The sequence below is a fragment of the Pipistrellus hanaki genome, assembly GCF_964339955.1.
Source record: "Pipistrellus hanaki genome assembly, chromosome: 8".
In the NCBI taxonomy this organism is placed as follows: Eukaryota; Metazoa; Chordata; class Mammalia; order Chiroptera; family Vespertilionidae; genus Pipistrellus; species Pipistrellus hanaki.
The window spans coordinates 45,095,218-45,117,895 of NC_140510.1; the positions used below are offsets into that span (position 1 = coordinate 45,095,218).

At 40.7% G+C, this 22,678-nt stretch overlaps 1 protein-coding gene across 1 annotated transcript in view; it reads right to left on the minus strand.

Annotated features, from left to right (window-relative positions):
* Positions 1-22,456, minus strand: part of TLK1 (tousled like kinase 1) — a 139,462-nt gene extending 117,006 nt beyond the window's left edge. The window contains exon 1 of the mRNA XM_084892299.1: positions 21,583-22,456. Within this exon, the coding sequence (XP_084748425.1) occupies positions 21,583-22,213 (631 nt within the window). The 5' untranslated portion in view covers positions 22,214-22,456. The remainder of the gene's footprint in view (positions 1-21,582) is intronic.
* Between the last annotated feature and the right edge of the window lie 222 nt (positions 22,457-22,678).

Below are 22,678 nucleotides of genomic sequence, written 5' to 3' on the forward strand. Positions count from 1 at the left end.
GCTTCCAGACCATATGCGTGCACCATTCTACGTAGAAGTAAACGTGTGCCTTGCTGCCTGGCTCCCAATTATGTTTTGTATTCTACCAGAACCCCTGACTTGGGGGCTCGCTTTATTCCTAACACTAAGACTAAACTGGAATTACAACTAAAATACAAAGTAACTTCATGAATAATCAACAGAAGACTCGCTGGAGAGAACCCTAATAACTGAGGATGGAAAGTGGAGACCGCATAGAAACTGGTAGGATGGGTGGAGGTGCAAAAAGGGCTGGCCAGGCTCCCACAGACAGCAACTGAAGTTCCAGACAGATAATCTTAGCAGTGGAGGCTTGACACTGAGAACTCTGGGATCTAATCCCCAATCTGGGCACCCCAGCAGAGAGCACCAGAACTGAGAAGGGTATTCACATAACATCTGGCTGTGAAAAGCAGCAGGGTTGCCCTAGCTGGTTTGGCTCAGTGGATAGAGTACTGGCCTGCAGACTGAAGAGTCCCAGGTTCGATTCTGGTCAAGGGCAAATGCCAGGTTGAGGGCTCAAACCCCAATAGGGGGTGTGCAGGAGACAGCTGATCAATGATTCTCTCTCATCGTTGATATTTCTCTCTCCCCTTTTCCTTCCTCTCTGAAATCAATGAAACTATTTTTAAAAAGAAAAAAAAAGGCAGCAGGGTTGCCGTCTGCTAGAGACACAGTTGGAAATGCAGGCACCCTTTTAAAGGGCCAATATACAAAATTTCTTGTGGAGCCACTTACCTTGTGTTCCAACAGAGGGAGAGCAGTATGAGAAGAAGCCAGGACCAGGGGTTCTGGGGTTAGAGCTCAGAAGGCAGACACCCCAGTTTCCAGTGCTGAGTCATTCCCTGAGGCTACAGAGTTCATCTTTCTCATGTAGACATTTGCTATACAAGCAACCTTGCTAAGGGGTAAAAGAGTGGAGCCACCCTTTTGGAAAATACCTTACCCCTGAGGGCAATTCAAGACAAAATCCTATCAGTCTATAGACTGAGGTGGTCTCTGAAGGCTTTGAATCTTTGCTTAATCTAATTAGTAAGAAACAGCATTTTATATGATCCTGAACTAGAGATTGAGAGGTGTAGTGGATCTACCTAATATAGTCACAAACCCAAACAGGCAGCCAAAATGAGGAGACAAGGAAACCCCCAAATGAAGAACAAGAGAATTGTCCAGATGAGAAAAATGAAATAGGTAAGAAATTTATCTAATATAGAGTTCAAAATAATGATGGTAAAGATGCTCAACAGCAGGAGAAAAAATATAGTACCCATGAAAACAGAAATAAAGAATGACATAGCACAAGTAAAGAGCACATTGGAAGGAATACATAGCAGATTAGGAGAAGCAAGGGTCAAATCAGTGAATTAGAAGATACGGTTGGGGAAAAAAAATCAGAGAACCAAAAAGAAAAACACAATTAAAAACCAGGAGGATAGCTTAAGGAAGCCATGGGACAATGTGAAATGTAACAATATTAGAATAGCAGGTGTGCCAGAAGAAGCAGAAAGGGAGGAAAGGACAGAGAACATGTTTGAAGAAATAATGGCAGAAAACTTTCCTAACCTGGTAAAAGGAAAAGTCACTCAAGTTCAGGAGGCACAGAGAACCCCCAAGGAAGAACCTGAACAGGCACACATCCAGACACATCATAATTAAAATGCCAAAAATTAAAGACAAAGAATCTTAAAGGCAACAAGAGAAAAGCAAACTGTTACCTACAAAGGCGCTCCCATAAGGCTGACTGCCACCTGATTTCTCATCAGAAAACTCTATATTGCATAAAGTACTTGAGATAATGGAATGGCATGAAGTACTCGAGATAATGGAAAGCAAAGATCTGAAACCAAAATTACTAAACCCAGCAAGGCTATCATTCAAAATAGACAGTGAAATAAAGAGCTTCCCAAACAAACAAAAAATGCTAAAAGATTACATCACCACTAAGCCAGCATTATAAGAAATGCTACAGGTACTGCTGTAAAGAGAAAAGAGAAAACTAAGCATATAGAATTAAAATGGCAATAAATAAGTACCTATCAATAATAAACTTAAATGTAAATGGCTTAAATGCTCCCATCAGAAGACATAGGGAAGCTGAATGGATATAAAAACATGACCCAACTATATACTGACTACAAAAAACCTACCTCAGAAAAAGACTCACACAAGATGAGAATGAAAGAATGGAAAAAAATATTCCAAGCATATGAAAGAGAAGGAGCTCTTACCCTTTGAGACAGTATTGAGGGACCTGGACAGTATTATGTTAAGTGAAATAAGCCAGTCAGAGAAAGACAAGTATCACATGATCTCACTCATATGTGGAATCAAATGAACAAAATAAACTGTTGAACAAAATAGATCCAGAGACACAGAAGCATGGAACGGACTGTCAAATCTCAGAGGGATGGCCGGGGGTGGGTGAGTGGGTGGGAAAAGATTAAGCAAAAAACTTGTATGCATATATGCATAGCCCATATACACAGACAATAGGGTGGTGAAGGTCTGAGGTGGGACATGGGGGTGAGGAATAAGGGGTCAATGGGAGAAAAAAAAGGGGTCACCTGTAATACTTTCAACAATAATTTTTTTTTTAAATGACAACCAACACAATAGCCATCCTCTGCTTTTGAATCAAAATTATACTTATTTTTTTGTCAGCACAAAAAATATATATTTTGCTGAAACCGATTTGGCTCAGTGGATAGAGCGTCGGCCTGCGGACTGAAGGGTCCCGGGTTCGATTCCGGTCAAGGGCATGTACCTTGGTTGTGGGCACATCCCCAGGAGGGGGTGTGCAGCAGGAAGCTGATGTTTCTTTCTCATCGATGTTTTAGCTCTATATCTTTCTTCCTTCCTTTCTATAAAAAAAAAATCAATAAAATGTATTTTTAAAAATATATATATACACACATATTTTGTTGTGGTACAGGATTTTTAAAGAAATATATTTTATTGATTTTTCACAGAGAGGAAGAGAGAGGGATAGAGTTAGAAACATGGATGAGAGAGAAACATCAATCAGCTGCCTCTTGCACGCCCCCTACTGGGGACGTGGCCGCAACCAAGGTCCATGCCCTTGATGGGAATCAAACCTGGGACCTTTCAGTCTGCAGGCCGACGCTCTATCCACTGAGCCAAACCGGTTTCGGCTGGCACAGGATTTTAGTAGTTTGTGTGTGCCACGAGATGATAAAGGTTGAAAATCACTGTAGTAGAGAATACTCTGTCCAACTACAGAATAGACATTCTACTGAAGCACACATGGAACATTCTCTAGGGCAGACCATATGCTAAGGCCTTAATGCAAGCATCAACAAATTGAGAAGAACTGAAAGCATGCAAATATTCTCTGACCACAATAGAATTAAATTGAAAATCCATTACAAAAAGAAATTTGGGAAACTCACAAATATGTAAAATTTAACATACTTCTAAAACAGGGGTCTTCAAACTACGGCTCGCGGGCCACATGCGGCCCGCAGAGGAGTCTGATCCGGCCCGCCAGGTTTTTTGGGCAGTGAGCGCAGCCGAGATGTTACAGTAGGAATTAGTAGTTCATATAGTCCGGCCCTCCAGCTCTCTGAGGGACCGTGATCTGGCCCCCACTTTAAAAAGTTTGAGGACCCCTGTAAAACATCTACAGGTCAAAAGAATAAATCAAAAGGAAAATTGGAAAATTCTTGAGATGAATAAAAAACAAAATCACAACATATCAAAGATTATAGGATAAACTGAGTGTTTAGAGTAAAATTTACAGCTATAAATGGCTACACTGAGAGACAGCAAATATAGAAAAACATTCTTATGAATTTGAGATACTTCTTCAATGCCATAAAAATAAAGAAAAAGCAAGCCACAGAATATAGGGGAAATGTTTATAATTAAAAAGGAGTGTTATGCAAAATGCAAAATTAAAAAAAATTCCCTTCAAGTAATTTTCTTTTGTAAGGACAAACAACACAAAAACTGAGCAAAAGGTATCTGTCACAATAGATAGCCAAAGGCCAATAAAATTATGAAAAAGGTAAACATCTTAATCCAGCAAGGAAATGAAAATTAAAATCACAAACACCACCTCAACATCCATCAAAATAACAAAAATAAATACTATCAATTCCAATTACTGGTGAGGATGTGGAGCAATGGGAACTCTTATACACTGTTCATGGGAAAGTAAAGTATTACAACCACTTTGGGAAATTGGCAGTATCTACTAAAGGCAAATACTACCATGCCTTATAACACAGTAAATTTACTGTTGGTATATACTCAACAGATGGTACATGAAAAGACAGGTATAAACAGGTTCATTTAGCATTAATAACTAGAGGCCCTGTGCATGAAATTTGTGCCAAGATAGGGTCCCTAGGCCTGGCTGGCGATCAGGGCCCACCTATGGGGTGACTGACAGGGCAATGGGGGGGAGGCCCACGCTGGCACCCACCTTGGCCAGCCTAGCATCGCCTGCTCCCCGGCTCTGCCCCCTGCCGCTGCCAATCACCTCCCTCTGCCTGGAACCTAGGGGTTGGGGCAGCTCCTGCACTGAGAGTCTGCCCCATGGTGGTCAATGCACGTCATAGTGACCGGTAGTTCCATTGGTCATTCCACCTTCAATCAATTTGCATATTGGGCTTTTATTATATAGGATAGTCAAGAAGTGGGGATAATCCAAACATCCATTAACAAATTTTGTAAGTAAACTGTGGTATATGCATGCAAAGTAATACAGTGGAACCTCATTTCTCAAACTTCACTTGTTTTAGAAGGCTGTTCGAGAAGCAATTTGTTCAAAAACGGAATCATCTTTTCCCCCCATTAGAAATAACAAATTAAATTAATTCATGCCAGACCCCCAAATGATTCCATTTCAACCTTTCTTATGTACAGTACCTTTAACTTACATAAACACTTCTTTTCTTAAACTTATTGAACCACCCCCAACTAGTCTTAAAGGAATTTTTCAGCCTCTAAAATGCTATCACCAGCTAACTGCTTTTCCTTTTCCCAATCAAGTTTTTTTTTTTTACCTATTCAACTGCCTGTGCTTACTGTTTTGTGAGCACTTTCACACCCTTAGTAACATTAGCACTCTTGATGGCCCCTCTATGTTTTAAAATTGTGCAAATTGCCAGCAACAAAAGCATTCTATCTTCTGTTGCCTTTGAAATGCTTTGTGTCATGCTGAGATATATCAAGGTCTTGAAACGGTTGTCAGATCGAAAACTGAAGTTTTGGTGGACAACTGAGACAATATTTTGGTGAACAACTTGGTTGAGAATTGAACTGTTCAAGGTAGAAGATGTTCAAGAAATGAGGTTTGACTGCATTATAAAACAGTAAAAATGAACTACAGTTATAGGAATTAACACGAATGAATCTCAAAAACATTATGTGGACCAGCTAGAAACAAAACATATACTCTGAGTGCATTTCAATAAAGTTCAAAAACAGGCACAAGTAAGTCAGAATAGTGGCTGCTTTGGGGAAAAGGAAGAAGGTAATAATGAGTGACTCATGGGGGCAGGAGGAGGGCTTCTGAAGTGATGGTAATGTATTTCTTCACTTAGTGGCGCAGCTAAGTGGTTTTTCTGTATGTTATGCTTCATTAATGAAAGGTACAGCATCACATAAAATTTTTAAATAAATTGAAACACTGAACTAATAGATCCTCCCTTCCGCCAACTGATGGACAGATGTAAACTCCACCTGCAGCCAGACATTCCTGATCAGTGAACCACCAATCAGCACCTGCCAAATACCCTAAGCCCCCGATTTCTAAGTCCCTAGGTCCCTAATCATAGACCTTATATGAAACTACCAATCAGTGTGTGCTGAGTGCCCTAAGCCTTGTCTCCTCTCCTCCCCTTAAAAAGAGCCCACGCCCTTTTTCTGCTCTTTCTCTGGAAGCAGCCAGCAGTGGTACTTTTCTCTTCAATAAAGCCTGTGTCCTGGCATTCCAGTCTCCGGCCCCACTTTATTTCATCTATCATGAACAACACTTAAGCTTTAAAAGGTAATGACTTAGCCAAGACCGGTTTGGCTCAGTGGATAGAGTGTCGGCCTGCGGACTGAAAGGTCCCGGGTTCGATTCCTGTCAAGGGCATGTACCTTGGTTGCGGGCACATCCCCAGTGGGGGGTGTACAAGAGGCAGCTGATGGATGATTCTCTCTCATCGATATTTCTGACTCTCTATCCCTCTCTCTTCCTCTCTGTGAAAAATCAATAAAATATTAAAAAAAAAAAAAGGTAATGATTTAAAGATATGTACTTAAAAATATCACAAGGAAAAACTGGCATAAAATTTAATCGAAGTATAAAACTATGAAAAATATAGAGTACAAAAAGAAAAGAGAAAAAGCATAATGGAGAAAATGGTTCCATCAACTATAACAAGGACTGACATAACAACTATATATTCTAATCCCTAAGATACAGATTTCAAGAAAATTTAGCAATGAACTTTTGATATAGATATTATTTCAAATTCACTTGCAATCAAGACATGCCAACTGAAAGAAGAAGATACCTTTTAATAATTAAATTGGAGGACAACTGCCTAATTCCCTTCTCTAGGGAGTACTTTGTTCACACCTCTGTGATAGAAATATAATTTCCTCCCTTCTCACTTTTCCTTTTTAGAGAACTTGACTTCACAGCACTGGAAAAGGTTGCTCTATGATCCACAAGGGAATAGTGCTACCGTCGTTTCTGAATTTCCAGTTTCCAGTTCAATTCCCTTGAGGTCTAACTAGGTTCTAAGGGATACCCAGTTCTCTATACTTCTAATCATAAATGTTTTGCTTAAGTTTGCTTCCAGCAACCAAAAGACCAATGAGTAGCACCTTGATATACAGTATAGTATATGATGCAACTACATTGTAGTTCTTCTGCTTACATCCGAAGTTGAAAGCTGGCAATTCATCTTATTTTATCTGATCCACAGGTTTTTTAAAGTATAAATTACATGTTACAAATTATAATCTTCCTCGCTAGACTGTAACCAAGCTCCTAGAAGGCAGGGACTTATTTTATCATCTTATATATCTTTGTTTTCCCAGTGCTAGGCTCCAGGTTCACAAATACTTAATGAATAAACAATACCAATAAGGTTTCTATAAAACTCTGATTCTCTGACAACTGATTCACTGCTGAGAAGCAATAATAGACTTTAAACTCCTAGTTAACCTATTAGAAAACATTAATGACATACACATTAAATAACATCGAAATATTCATCTCCTCCCCAATTAACCAAATCATTAAAATGTATACTGAAGCAATTCAAAGAAAGAAAAATTACTATATGCACAATAAATGCCACAATGTTATACAGTAAAAAGAAATTAGGCCTTGGCAGCATGGCTCAGGTGGTTGGAGCACCCTCTTGGACACTGAAAGGTCTCTGGTTTGATCCCTGGTCGGGAATGTACAGGAGGCAACCAATAGATGTTTCTTAAAATGTTTCTCACATCTCTCGCCCTCCTTCCATCTTCCTCTAAAATCAATTTTAAAAAATAAAAAGCATTCTTCTTGGTACAAATAAGAAGGCTCAAAAACACATGCAGGCCTCTTTTATATTTTCAATGTAGTGCTTTAAAACATTATTTCTGCATATCAAAGATAAAGCACAAACATTGCTAATACAGTCTAAGTGCTTGGTGCTTGTTTAATTAAGTGTTATAAGCACGTCTCATAAATTTGATCAATTCTCAAGCTAATAAAAATTACAAGAACTAAAATGATGAAAGTAGCCATTTAAACAACATTTGAAATCTGCCTGTCAGACACAACTCTGCTAGAATTCTTCAACAGGCCAGGGAGACAATTCACGCCAGTCAAGTATGCTCTGGCTATCAAGGGATCTTCATCCAGATAGTACTCTTTCCCTATTCTTACCATTTAAACAAAGAAGAAAAAAATTAAATTGTAAAGAACCATTCTATCTGCATGTAATAATTACAGTTAACACATGCTGACTGGTTAATATGCCACAAATTTCTTATTTAATGCTCACAATCTTGCGAAATAGTTACTATTTATTATCCCATCCTACAATCAAGAAAATCTATAGATGAGGCACTGAAGTTACTATACAGTAAGTTGCAAAACCCAAACTGGAACCCAAGTCTAACAAACATGTGCTTGTAATTATTACTTACATCTTGTTATGTTACACTAACCTTCTAATGTTTTAACATAAGGTATCAATATCCAAAAATTAAGTATAATGCTGTCAACTAGGTCAGAGTAGGGAGACACTGGGAGGCAAGAGGAGTAGGGGCTGCCAGTCATTATCCTTCTGGTTTTTGTTTAAAACTATAATAAAAATTTTTAAATAGAGTAAGAAATGCCCAGAGAAATTATAAGAAAGCATTTGGTAATTTAGATTGGACACATGTTCAGTATGAGGTTTGCAACTCTTTGGTTAAGTTCAAGGCACTGTGTTAATAATATTTAAGCCCAATAATTCCTAAGGTGAGTTAACCTCTAGGTGAAAAAAATACATGTCTGTTTCATTCACTGATGATATATGAGTTGAGTACAATCCTTCAAACAATAACCTGGCCACATTTATCTAAAGCCCTAAAATTGTTTTATACTTTTGGCCTTGCAAATTCCATCACTGGGAGTTGACTTAAAACTAACAACAAATTTTTACTCAAAGATATTAATTATGCCCTGGCCAGTGTGGCTTAGTGATTAGAGCATCAAATGGTCGAGGGTTTCAATTCCTGGTCCAAGGGCACATACCTGGGTGCAGGTTAGATCTCAGCCTTCGAGGGTGAATGCTGGAGGCAACGAACATCAATGTTTCTCTCTCTGCCCCCCGTCTCCCTACCCCCCGCTTCCCTTCCACTTTCTAAAGATCAATGGAAAAATAACATGGGGTAAGGATTAACAACAACAAAAGATATTCATTATATCACTGCCTACAACAGACAAAAAGTTAAAAAATATTTTTTAATAAATAACCAACTACCTATAGAAGTAATTGTTTTTGTTCAACAGGATCCCTTTACTGAAGAAAACTACCACTCTCCTAATCTGTCAATGATAGCTTTCTGAGGGTTCCTGAACTCACTCTGACAGCCATAATGGCTACCTTGCCATACACACTTCATCACCCAGGTCCCAATGACTGGTTAAGGAATTGACAATTAGAATACATTAGCATTAACCTAGAATAGACATATGGGCATTAGAAAAGAGAGGTTAAACTTTCAAGTGTAATTGCTAAGCTAAAAAGTATGTGTCTAGAACTCTAGAAGCAAGAGACTAGAAGAACCCAAAAATGGAGACAAACAGGCTCAGTGAAATTATTTGAGATCTTGGAGCTAAAGCTGTTTCTAAAGCCATTTCATCATCCTCTTCCGTACAAACATATCTCAGTTATGTAAACCACTAAATTACTCTCTTAATTTACTGAAGCTTGTATTAAGTTTTTATCACAGGTAAGCAAAAGAATCATGACTAACACACTACCTAAAGAAAAATGGTTAACTAAGTAAATAAATTACAGTACATCCATTCAGTGGAATAACATTGACAGAATAAACAGTAACTGTTATTTAAGATGCACTCAGGTCTGAATCCTGGCTCTGCTACATACTCTCTCTGTGTCCTTAAATGTGTTACCAAATCTCCATTAGAATGTATTTCATGATTGCTAGAAGTAAATGAGCTACTATTTACAAAGTGCCTTGAACCCGATCTAACATTAATAAGTACATGTATTTTTTAAAAAAATGAAGTAAATTTTAGAAGTAACAAAGTTGACTAAACCATATTACAATGATGTTTTTAAAAATCTGTGAACAGAAAAAGGAAAAGCTGTATTTTTTAAAGAAGCAAGCATGCACACAGTTTACAAAAAAAAAAAGAAAACCACAAAAAACACACACAACAAAACCACAACAACGAACAAAACAACACAAAAAACCATGCCCCAGGTATCATGAGACAAGATGGACTAATTGACTTCACACAAATCCCTATGACCTTCCCCAGTGGCACTATATTCATCTAAAATATAAAAGCACATACACAGTTAACTAAGGAATCATGAAATTAGACAATGTACCACATTTAACAATTACCAGCACTACTAGGTTAAAGATTAAGAATGTAAACCTAGAAGTTTGTCATTCTCCACAAATAAGGCACAAATTTATGAGTACAACCACTTCTTGATAATCCGTATAAATGAAGAACAAATATTACAAGTCACCCCCCTCAAACCCCTCGCAGTTGGCTTTTTACTGCATCTTTATAGAATACTAGAGGCCCATTGCACAATATTCGTGCAAGAATAGGCCCCTGGCGTCACTCCCAGGAGCCAGCAAGTTCCTGCTCCCCTGCCACCTGAGAGCCAGCACGTCCCAGCACCCTGGCCGTCCGGGAGCCAGGACATCCCCGCTCCTCAGCCGCCCAGAATTGGCAAGTCCCGGCTACCCAGTCGCCTGAGAGCTGGCATGTCCCCGTTCCTCAGCCACCCAGAACCAGCAAGTCCGCACTCCCTGCTCGGGGCTGCCCAGAGCTGGCACATCCTCACTTCTGTCTGAAGCACCACCACTCGAATAGCTCCCTCTGCCACCCCCCTTCCTCTCATAGCAGGCTATACTCTGCTCTGCATATGCAAATTAACCACCATCTTTGTTTGGATAATTTGCATACTCACTCTGATTAGCTAAGGGCATAGTGAAGGTATGGTCAATTAGCATTTTCCTCTTTTATTAGGTAAGATGAGAGGCCCAGTGCACGAAATTCATGCACTCAGGAGTCCCTTAGCCTAGCCTGCGCCCTCTCGCAGTCCGGGAGCCTTAGGGGATATCCTACTGCTGCAGAGGCAGGAGAGGCTCCTGCCACTGTGCTTGCCAGCCTGTGAGCCCAGCTTCTGGCTGAGCAGCGCTCTCCCTGTAAAAGCACACTGACCACCAGGGGACAGCTCCTGTATTGATCGTATGCCACCTGGTGGTCCGTGCATGTCATAGCAACTGGTCATTCCCCTGTTCGGACACTTTGCATATTAGCCTTTTATTATACGGGATAATCATTTTTACTTAAATATAGGTATAGCACTGTGGTCAGCAAACTGCAGCTCGCGAGCCACATGTGGCTCTTTGGCCCCTTGAGTGTGGCTCTTACACAAAATACTATGCATGGCCTGGGCAAGTTTATTTTGAATAAGTGGCGTTAAAAGAAGTTTAAGTTTAAAAAATTTGGCTCTCAAAAGAAATTTCAATTGTTGTACTGTTGATATTTGGCTCTGTTGACTGATGAGTTTGCCAACCACTGGTATAGCATCTTAAAATTCACATTTCAGACCTAATATTGAAACCACACTGAGATGTTTCACATCTACCTACCACCTATATCAGCTCCTCTCTATACCTTTCTACACTCTGCCTTGAATTCCAATCAACCCCTTCAAAATATGATTCTCATTATATTTACTAAATAATACATGTCACTAGGGCTTTGTTTTGTGTGCAATGAATTAAAACTAAATGTTTTTAAAAAAAATACTACTTATAGATGAGTTTATAGATTGAGCTTCAAGCCTCCTTTTCCTGCCCATACTGAATAGAGAGAGTCAAATATAGCAACTAAAGTATCTCAATTTTGTTCAGAGCCTTGTTCACCAGATTATAGTCTCCACAATAAGTAGACTATTCCTGTATGGACATTGGAAAATTCTTATTTAAATTCTAATGTTTACTATGGCTGTAGTGGGCTTATAAGGCCAAAATACAGGGTGTCCCAAAAACATGTATACACACTTTAACAGCAGGTAGCTCAATTGATGTTTCTCTCTTTTCAGCCAGACTAAGTTTTATACAAAGAAAATTCACCCAAAAATGTTACTGGAAGTTTGAAAATGCAGGTGAAATACAAACATTGTTTTTATAATAATTCAAAGTGTGTATACATTTTTACGGAGACACGCTTTTTAACAGCATTAAACCACACAATTATTCACTCCTTTTCAGGCTTAACTGATGTGAAATAATGGTAAAGCTTAGACTAAGCTTTGAACAAAGAAAATGTATTTACAAGACTTTTAATAGGGATACATAAAAGATAAAGCTTATGGCACAAAACTGGCACACAAACACCAAACAAAATAATTCTTGACACTTGGGATTCCAGAGCTTTGTGTTATCAACAGTGCTGGACCAGTAGAGTCATCAGTTTGAAAACAGGCATCGACAAAAATAAATAAATAATTTCTGTAGATTTTTTAAATTCTGAAAACGAACTGTATTGTAATAAATATTGACTTTATAATCATTCAAAGTGTGCATATATTTTTGGGGGACACCCTATATAACATAAAATGACGTTCAAATTTAGATTAAACAAGAAAATAGGATCTTTCAATAGTATACCTCTAACATTTTCCATGAAAATACTAAACATATCTGAATATATGAAATAGAAGTAAGATCTGCACAGCTGGTACAAGTTTCTAAATTGAGTTGTTTGGTTTGGGATTTTAATGTGTGTGTGATTTTTTAATCTTATCTTCACACATGTATAAAACTCATGTAAAACAAATTTAGCCCTGGCTGGTTTGGCTCAGTGGATAGAGCGTTGCTGGCCTGCGGACCAAAGGGTCCCAGGTTCGATTCCAGTCAAGGGCGCATGCCAGGGGTTGCAGGCTAGATCCCCAGTGAGGGACATGCAGGAGGCAGCCAATCAATGATTCTCATCATTGATGTTTCTCTCTCTCTCTCCCTTCCTCTCTGAAATCAGTAAAAATATACTTAAAAAAAAACACACACACAACAAATTTAACAAAAGTTTAGAGGTAAACTGAATGAGCCTAAAACACTGGTTAATAAATTAAGTTTGCTAAGGAAAAACAAATACGATATTAGTCAAAAACAAATTTCTATATGTTAGGCAATATATCCTATTAGCTAAAATGCAGACTTGGTTCATATCTGAGCACTAACATTTATTTACTACACTGTGTCACTCTGGGCAAGCTTCTTCACATTTCTGTGCTTCAGTTTCCTCATCTGTAAAATAAGAATAACTGTATATATCTCACAGTGTTATGAGAATTAAATAGTATGTGCAAACAATAAATCTCAGCTATTGTTGTTGCTGTTATCCATATCTCTTTAAAATATAATGGATATGATACTAAAATAAGCATCTTCCTGAGTTAATTATTCAATTGTTTGACTAAAATAAGTACATTTTAAGATATATATACACATACACATACACACACACACAAATATATATATATATACATACACATATATATATATTAGTAATATCATTCCATTTTAAAGAAAACTTAACAGTCTTCAACAAACTTTTTGTTGGATGCCAATATAGAGGACATCCTTTCTACTATACACTGAGAATGTAGAAATGAACAAAACACAATCTCTGAATCCAAGACCTTTCTGTCTAATAGGCAACACAACTAAAACTGTAATCAAAAGGAGCATCTTGAAGGTGCTATGAAATAATCCTATAGGACACAAAGGAACAGAGGCACCTAACTCAGGGGGGCAAATACTCTAAAAGTAATTTCTGAGGTGCAATCACCACAATTCACTTCAGAGCACTACACTGTTGTTTACATAATTTATGAAATTTTTAATGTAGTCAAATTAGTGTTTTAGAATGTGATCATTAAAAAAAAACAATCACCCATCACATTACTTACTATGCTCCTAAACTTAAAAAATCTTTTGGTAATAATGAAGATGATTATCTTAAAAAACCAAATAATAACCCTGAAAAGGTAACACTGCTTCTTCAAAAACATTTCTTTCACCTGTATACAAACTTTTCTCGTTAATTATTTTGGAATTAACGTCAAAAGAATAACATTTTTTCAGCTGATAGAGACCTTTGAGAGCTTTGAACCCAAACACATCATTTCACAGAAAAAAAGAAGCTGCAAAGTATAACAGAAAAAGTACTAGGTTGAGAGTCAAACAATTGAATTTTAGTCCCAACTCTTACAGTAAAAGCCTAAACAAATTAAGTTTCCTCATCTGTAAAATGAGAAGTTTGGATTCTCTTGCTTCCAAGGATCCTTTCATTTCTATAATTCTCACTTTATGAAACTGAAGCAGAGATAAGCAGCTTGCCCAAGGTTACACAGTTAATGGCAAAGTAGAGACTACACTTGAATTCCAACTACAATCAATGATGCACTTTCTCATATGTACCACACTTCTACTTTAGAACACTATTCCTCTAAATTATTCTGAGATATTAAAAAAAATTATTAACAAAGATGAAAGAGTTTATAAAATTAAATGACTTATTCCTATTTCTTCTATAGAAAATAAGCTTTAAACTGAAATGGAACAAATACAAGTCTCCAGCTGTATGTTATTTACCACACTTAAGTTGACTTCAAGAAAGCTATGGGAATTTATGCTTAACTTCCTACCACCTACAATCTAACCTTTCATTCCAACTCACAGAAGAGATTATGTCCCATAAAAAATTAACATGTGAATTGTTGTCCTGGCCTGGTGGCTCAGTTAGTGAGAGTGTCCCATACACCAAAAAGGTTGTGGTTTATTGCAGGACAACAGATATCTCTCTCTCTCTCTCTCTCTCTCTCTTTCTCTCTCTCTCTCTCTCTCATCAATAAACATATGCTCAGTGAGGATTTAAACAAAGAGTGAATTGTTATAGGTAATGATAAATACTACATGTATTATCTACATATTAAAAGCCTAAGTGACTGTTAGGCAGAATGACCGGAACAACCAGTTGCTATGATGCACACTGACCACCAGGTGCAGACATTCAATGCAGGAGCTGCCCCCTGGTGGTCAGTGTGCTCCCAGAGGGGGAGTGGCAGCTCAGCAGAAGCCTCACGGCTGGCAAGCGCAGTGGTGATGATGGGAGCCTCTCCCGCCTCTGCGGTAGCGTTAAGGAGCAACAAACCAAGTGGTAAGGAGCAAGCAGATGGGCAGTAAGGAGCGAGGGATCCCGGACTGCAAGAGGGTGCAGGCTGGGCTGAGGGACCCTTCCTCCCCCCACAAGTGCACAGATTTTGTGCACCAAGCCTCTAGTTCTCTAAGATGAGAATTAAAATTATTTTATTTATGTCTTTAATACACATTTTTTAAACTCAAGAAATCAATTTAAATACTTTTCCTTCATGTGTCCTCTTTTCAGACTTTCTAACTTTAAAACTGTTGGAACATTACTTCTGCAATCATATAAACAATCCTATATAACAAAGCAGTAACATGCAAATTGACCCTCACACCCTTGCACAAGATGGCCACCCCCATGTGGTCAAATATGGCCAGCAGGGGAGGGTAGTTGTGGACATCAGACTAGCAGGGGAGGGCAGTTAGGGGTGACCGGCCGGCAGGGGAGGATAATTGGGGACAACAAGGCCTTAAGGAGAGGGCAGTTAGGGGTAACCAGGAGGCAGGGGAGGGCAGTTAGGGGTGACTGGGTTGGCAGGGGAGAACAGTTGGGAACAACAGGGCGGCAGGGGAGGGCAGTTGGGGGCAAATGGGCTGGCAGGGGAGCAGTTAGGCATGAATCAGGTTAAATCAGCAGTCGGACATCCCCTGAGGGGATCTCAGATTGGAGAGGCTGCAGGCTGGGCTGAGGAAAACACCCCCCACCCCCAGTGCACAATTTTGTGCACCAGGTCTCTAGTTACAAATAAAAGACTATATAGACTATTGATAAGTTTCTATCAAAATTGAAAATTAGCCCCCAACAGTATGCTAAAGTTCTGTGCCCAAATGCTACTAAACTGTATTATAAGCAGTATCTGATTCCCTAAAATGTCTTCAAAGCTTATTATATTTCACAGGGAACTCAGAGAGATTTCAGGAAGACTGATAGTGCTGATTCCGAAAATACAGGAAAAATCTCAGAGGAAAGCATAATAAATATGCAAAATAGTAATAAAGTCAACAATAGCTTCATACTACTGACTTAGGAGATATTCAAAAACATTCATGGATAGATAAGTACAGTTTAACTATATTTAGGGATTTTCAAAGAATCATAGAATGCTTACATTTTTTAATTGGATGGGACATTAAGTAACTTAATCCAATAGCACCCAAAATAAGAATCTACATAATTTATATCTGCCTCCCCCTAAAATGTCCCCATAGACTGCTGTAAATTCTTTTAGCTAAATACTTCAAGAGGCAGTTCTTTCCACTGTTGTATAAGTCTAGCTGCTATACAGTCTGACATTCTTGTCAAGAAATTATACTGAATTCAATATATGCCTTCTGAACTTCCATCTGCTGGTCTATCTTCTAAAATAACAGAATAGCCTGGCTGGCATGGCTCAGTGGTTAAGTGTTGACCTATGAACCAGGAGGTCAATGGCTCAATTCCTGGTCAGGGCACATGCCTGGGTTGTGGGCTTGATCCCCAGTCAAGGGCAGCCGATCAATTATTCTCTATTGATGCTCTCACTTCCTCTCTGAAATATATGTATTTTTAAAAATAAAATAAAAGAACAAATGTATTCCCTTTTCTATTTGTGCTTGAAATACTGAATGAAAACTAGCTTATTTCCCACCCTTTACGTAAACTCTTCTTTAGGCTAACTGTATAGTTCACAGATTTCTTGTGGGCCCTACAGACATTTCTGAAATACAATGTAACCATTGCCACTTGTCAAATTTTGGTATAACAGTAAAAATGAATATATACAACTCCTCAAAAAGCTATTAAAATACCTACTTTTTCCAACTATATATCTATGTGAAACTGGATTATCTTCACATACAACAATCACAACAGACTTGAAAGCAGAAGCAAAATCCAGCTATCTTCTAGTAGGCCAGAAATTAAATGATTTGTAAAACTACAGAACTAGAGGCCCAGTGCACAAAATTTATGCACTGGTAGGGTCCCTTCCTGTGGCAGGCCCTGCCCACTGTCGAATTCCCAACCGACCTCCCGGTTGAGGGGACAATTTGCATACTATGATTTTATTACATAAGGATGCCACTAGTTTCACTAAAGTTTTTGTTTTAGAAGAGTTATTCTAAGTTTTAAAAATTGTTAACGTTATTTTTATATAAATTAATATTTTGTGATTTCATTTCTAATATAGTAAATATCAATAGACACAACCCATATAAACAAATCTCTTTGGAGTCCTCAATAATTTTTGAGAGTAAAGAAGTACTGAGATGCCCTAAGTGGTTAGCAAACTCATTAGTCAACAGAGCCAAAAATCAACAGTACAACAATTGAAATTTCTTTTGAGAGCCAAATTTTTTTTAACTTAAACTTCTTCTAATGCCACTTCTTCAAAATAGACTCGCCCAGGCCGTGGTATTTTGTGTAAGAGCAACACTCAAGGGGCCAAAGAGCCACGTGTGGCTCTCGAGCCACAGTTTGCAGACCATGGCCCTAACCAGTTTGGCTCGGTGGATAGAGCATTGGCCTGCAGACTGAAGGAAGGGTCCCAGGTTTGATTCTGGTCAAGAGCATGTACCTTGGTTGCAGGCACATCCCCAGTAGAAGGTGTGTAGGAGGCAGCTGATTGATGTTTTCTCTCCTATCAGATATTTCTTACTCTCTATCTCTGTCCCTTCCTCCGTTAAAAAAAAAAAAAAAAAGAAAGAAATAGTACTTAGACCAAATAGCCTAAAGCAAGCCTACTTTCTCAGGGGCAGATTCCCAAACCTCTAAATGTCCTAAGTTTTCTATCTCTCTCCTCTAATACATAAATGTGCCTCTGAAACTGTCTCCATCTTTTAAAAAAAATATATATTTTATTGATATTTTACAGAGAGGAAGAGAGAGGGAAAGAGAGTTAGAAACATCAATGAGAGAGAATCATCGATCAGCTGCCTCTTGCACACCCCCTACTGGGGACGTGCCCGCAACCAAGGTATATGCCCTTGACCGGAATCGAACCTGGGACCTTTCAGTCCGCAGGCCAACGCTCTATCCACTGAGCCAAACCGGTTTCGGCCTGTCTCCATCTTCATACCTGGGAATTTATATATGCAATTCCTGTTGATATTAGTGAAACATGAGACTACAACTTCAGGATAAATATAAAGCCCTAGAGAGGATTAACACCAATTTAACTTGCATGCTAGTTGGTAAAAAAGAAATATACCTACCTATAGCACATCCATGAGCTAGAATCCTTAAATACACAACCCTATCATCTTTCAGCTAGTGACTTCAAGAAATTAAAGGGCCATCTGGTACACCTTTACTTTTAACATCTCCCTACAGATATTATTACTGTCATCTGGAATCAAATACTTTAATTCTTCTAGTTAAGGGATGCAGTCTGTAAATATGTAAACAGAAAACAACAGTTTAATTATGCTGTGATATCTTTTTAACCAAGCTATTTTCACTATTTACATAAAACTAAAGCAATCTATTTATATCTGGTAACATGGAACAAAAAATATAACTTTGTATAATTATTAATTTGACTCTTAGCAATAATCCATTCAAAAGTACCTACGTACTGATATGCAAACAAAAACAAAAACCAGCTGCTCATCTAGCCATTATGACACTAAGTTTTGAGACTTCAACAAAGTAAAACTGACCTTTACTAGAAAATGTACTTAAATTATTAATTCCCCACCTCCTTAATCACACAATTATTAAAAGATTAAACAGAACAGAGATCACAGGTTTAAGATCCAACATGAAATCAGTAACTACAGAACTTCAAGATTGATTAAAAAAAAAAAAAAAGACGGGATTTTGGGATTCTCAAAGACAAAAAAATCTACACTATATTACACAAATTTCTAAATTCTAATAAATTCTTAAGTCTTATAATACAGAGCATTAAAAATAATCAGCTTAAAATCTTTAGGTTTCAAATATATCAAAACTTCAAAATAATTTTTACAACTACTTACATCTTTACATCTTTAAAAATAGCTCATTTTCAAAGTGTGCTTAAAGTTCAACACATATAAATAACCTTTATATGTGTAAATATTCACATGTGCATCTCTTTTAAGTTTTTTAAATTTCATATTATAAATTACATTAAATTGGCTCAATTTTTCAAGAAATAAGGTTTGTCCTCTCCTCAGATATACATTCAAGTTCCATTTATAGTAATTTTTACCAGCAGTCACCAGAAGTCAAAAGTTCTCTCAATTAACATTAATGTAAACAACATACTAAAAGTATATCTGGGAAAGATGCTAAACACTTGTTAAAAACTGAAATCCAACTCAATAGAAAACATCTCCATCTTGAAACCTGTATCTTAATATGTGCGATTCCTGTTAGCATTAAGTGAAAGCTCAGACTTTAGCTTCAAGATGAATATATAACCTTAGGAGGAATAACATAGTTTTAACTCACATGTCAGTTGGTAAAAAAGAAATATACCACTGTGACCATACAGTTACTTCAGGTGAAGTATAACTTTTACAAAAACATGTCCTGTTATTTCATTAATTATAGAGAGACTCACTAGTTTGTTCCATAAAAATATGATAATCTAAACCACTGGGAAAATTCTGGTTATTTGGAAGTTCAAACTAAATTATTCCAACCCTCAAGATTTTCAAACATCAGGAAAAGTGCAGAATAATAGAGAAGTTTTTGAAACTAAAGTTGAAGCAACCTCAAAAACGCACAACCTCGATTTTGCAGCCCCCAAATTACTAATACTGATAACAGGTGTTACAGATAAACAATTCAACACTGTATCCTAAGTATCTAATACAGCACCTAGCTTACAAAAATGATTCAACAAATATCTGAGAAATGAATGACCGCATGAAAAAAGGTAAAGTCTTTAAAAAAAAAGTCTTTCCCAAGACCATAATTTATGATCACTCATTACACTATCATTCATAACATATCGGTAAGCATCTTAATGAAACTACAGACAAAAGTAAAAGCTGAAAGAACCAACTGCTCTATTTACAAAATAGATTTTAAAATATTCATTTACAAATTTTCAAATGCAAAAAAAAAAAATCGTAACTACTGAATCTGAGCTAGTCAATAAATACATTTTATCTTCTAATAATCAGAACTCAGTGTTGGGGGTAAAATGGAAAGAGGAAAATGTCTGTCAATGTATTCAGCATGTTTAATGGATGCCATAAATCAAACCTTACCATGAATTTTCTAGAGCAAATTCATGCCAATCTTTGAGCCTATTGTCACTTTCACACATGCTCGCAGGAGCAAAATGACAAAGAATGCTCTGCCGGAACCGGTGGATTCAGGGCACAAAACACTTGATTAACAATTGTCAAGGCTTTTAGTAAAAAACTGAAAATATTTTCTCAATAAATCAATCCCACCGATTCCTACATAAATCAAAGCTCTAGGTTTCTTTAAATGATTCATTAGACTATTGGACTGCTAGACGGTTGTTTGGGGTGTGTGTGTGTGTGTGTGTGTGTGTGTGTGGGTGTGGGTGGTTGTATGTGTTTCAAAGGTGGCTACAATCTCCTTGTGTGACACAACTGGGAATGAACAACCCATTTCCCAACTGCCGGTGCGTACCGGCTCAACGTTTTCCAGACAAAAGAGCCTCAAACGCGATTCCATGCACCTTTATTGCTTTCCCCCATAAATGCGTGACCTCCCCAATTTCATTCTATGTGGGGTTATACTTAAAGTTAAATTACAGCAAGTTGAAATTTCAGGCAAAAGACACGCCAGTGTCTTACGAGCTGGGTAACTTCTACATCTGGCGGCAGCACACTTGCATGCAAGAAGCCAAAAACTTAAGAAAACAATTGTAACCGATCGGGTTGCGCGTTGCAGTAACCTTTACGCAGATATTATTTCCCACAAAACCCGCGACCCTGTCAAGAGCAGCACAGCCTACTTGCAGCAACGAGATAACGTGCAAACCACCGGGAGGTGATGGCGAAGGAAAAGTTGCAACCTTCCGAAGGGGTGGTGTTCAAAGCCTATGCTCCCCCTCCCACACACACACACACAAGTCTCTCCTTTCAATGGCTCCGGGGAGCCAGGCAAGGGATCAAAGTCGGCTTTGATAATACCAGCGGCGCTCCTCGGAGAGGGCAGAGACCCTGCCAACGAGGGCCATCCTCCGGGTCCCGGGGAGCAGCAGCGGCGGCAGAGCCGGGCGCGGGGACCGCCTCTAGGGGAGGAGTGCGCGAGGGAAGGGGAGGGGGCTCGGGGATGAATGCTTCCTCGGGAGGGAAAACCCACCAGAGACCGGAGGCCAGGAGGTTAAGAGGACTGAGTGTTACTAGCAAATGGAGCAGAAAGGGGCTCGCGTCCGGGGTGGGTGGAGGCTCCCCACCCTGGAGGGCTGGCTCCGAAGAAGCCAGGGCGAGTGTGTGCGCCGCGCCCCGTCCCCTCCAGCCCGGCGCACAGCCCCTCGCCCGGCTCCTCCGCCACCCGCGAACCACCACCACCACCCACCGCCCGCGCTCCACCTCCCTCCCCGGAGCCCGCGGCCGGCCTCGCGGCCACCTCGCCACCATCCCCCACCCCGGGGTCGAGGGGAGGAGAGCGGGGGGCGCGGGGGTCCCCCCGGCGCGGAGGGGAGGCCCTGGCGCGGGCGCGGGCGCCGCGGCACTCACCTTCCCTGGGCCTCCCGGATGGCGGCGTGTGATTCAGCAGGGACCTGGCCGCCGCCGCCGCCGAGCCCGGGGTTGGAGACGTGGAGAGCTGGGACCAAGATGGCGGCCCCTCCAAACTTCCACTGCTACTTTGGACACTCATCAAGCTACTTTCTGGGAACCCGGCTCCCCTCCTGCGACGGCGGCAAAGGCGGCAACGGCACCGGCAGCACCCGCCTCCGTCATGGCGGGGGCCGCGCTGAGGGCGAGCGGGAGGAGAGCGAGGGCAGGGAGGGGAGAGGCGGCGAGGGGATGGGGGAAGGAAGCCGCGGAGGGGGGAGGTGGAGAGGGAAGAGGTGAGGGGAGGAGAGGGGACGGGGAGGAGGAGGAGGGAAGGGGGGAGAGGCGAGGGAGCTGGCGGGCGCGCCGGGGAAGAGGCGGAGGGAGAGAGCGCGGCGGCGGCGGCGGCGGAGGCGTCGAGGGGGCGTCCGCCGGGGCCGGCGTCGGAGTCGGAGCGCGGGCTGCTCGGGGCGCGGAGACTTCCGCCGGCGGAACCTGCCGGCACCTCTGCAGTGCGGCGGCCCCCGGCGGCGCCCGGGCGGCGGCGGAGGCAGACTGGGTGGCGGCTGAGGCGGCGGGGCAACCTCTGCATCAGTTACAGGCGGCGGCGGCGGCAGCGGCGTCACGCGCCGCCTGTGCAAACACTATCGCGAGGCTCCTGCGCCTCCGGTAGCGGCGGCGGCGGCCGCGGGAGCGGGAGCGGGCGTGGGGGAGGGACGTGCCAGGGGGTGGGGGCGGCGTGGGGAGGGAGGGAGCGCGCGAGGGGAGCGATGCGGGCGCCCCTGGCGCACCCGCGGCGCGGGAGCCCCGGGCCGGCGGACTCCCGGGCGCCGGGCCACCTCCCCGCGCCGGCCGGAGGGAGGCGCGCCCCGCACGCTCCCCGCCGCGCCGGCCGGGCTCCCGCTGCCACCTGACTCCGCCGCGGCAGCGCGCCTGCAGCCGACCCACACCCTGCCCTGCCCGGGAGCTGCTGCCGCTCCTCTCGCCGGGCGGGCGGCTGTCAGAGGGCGACGTGATCCTTTCTCAAAATGGAACTGAAAAGTTGCGAGTTGCTTCT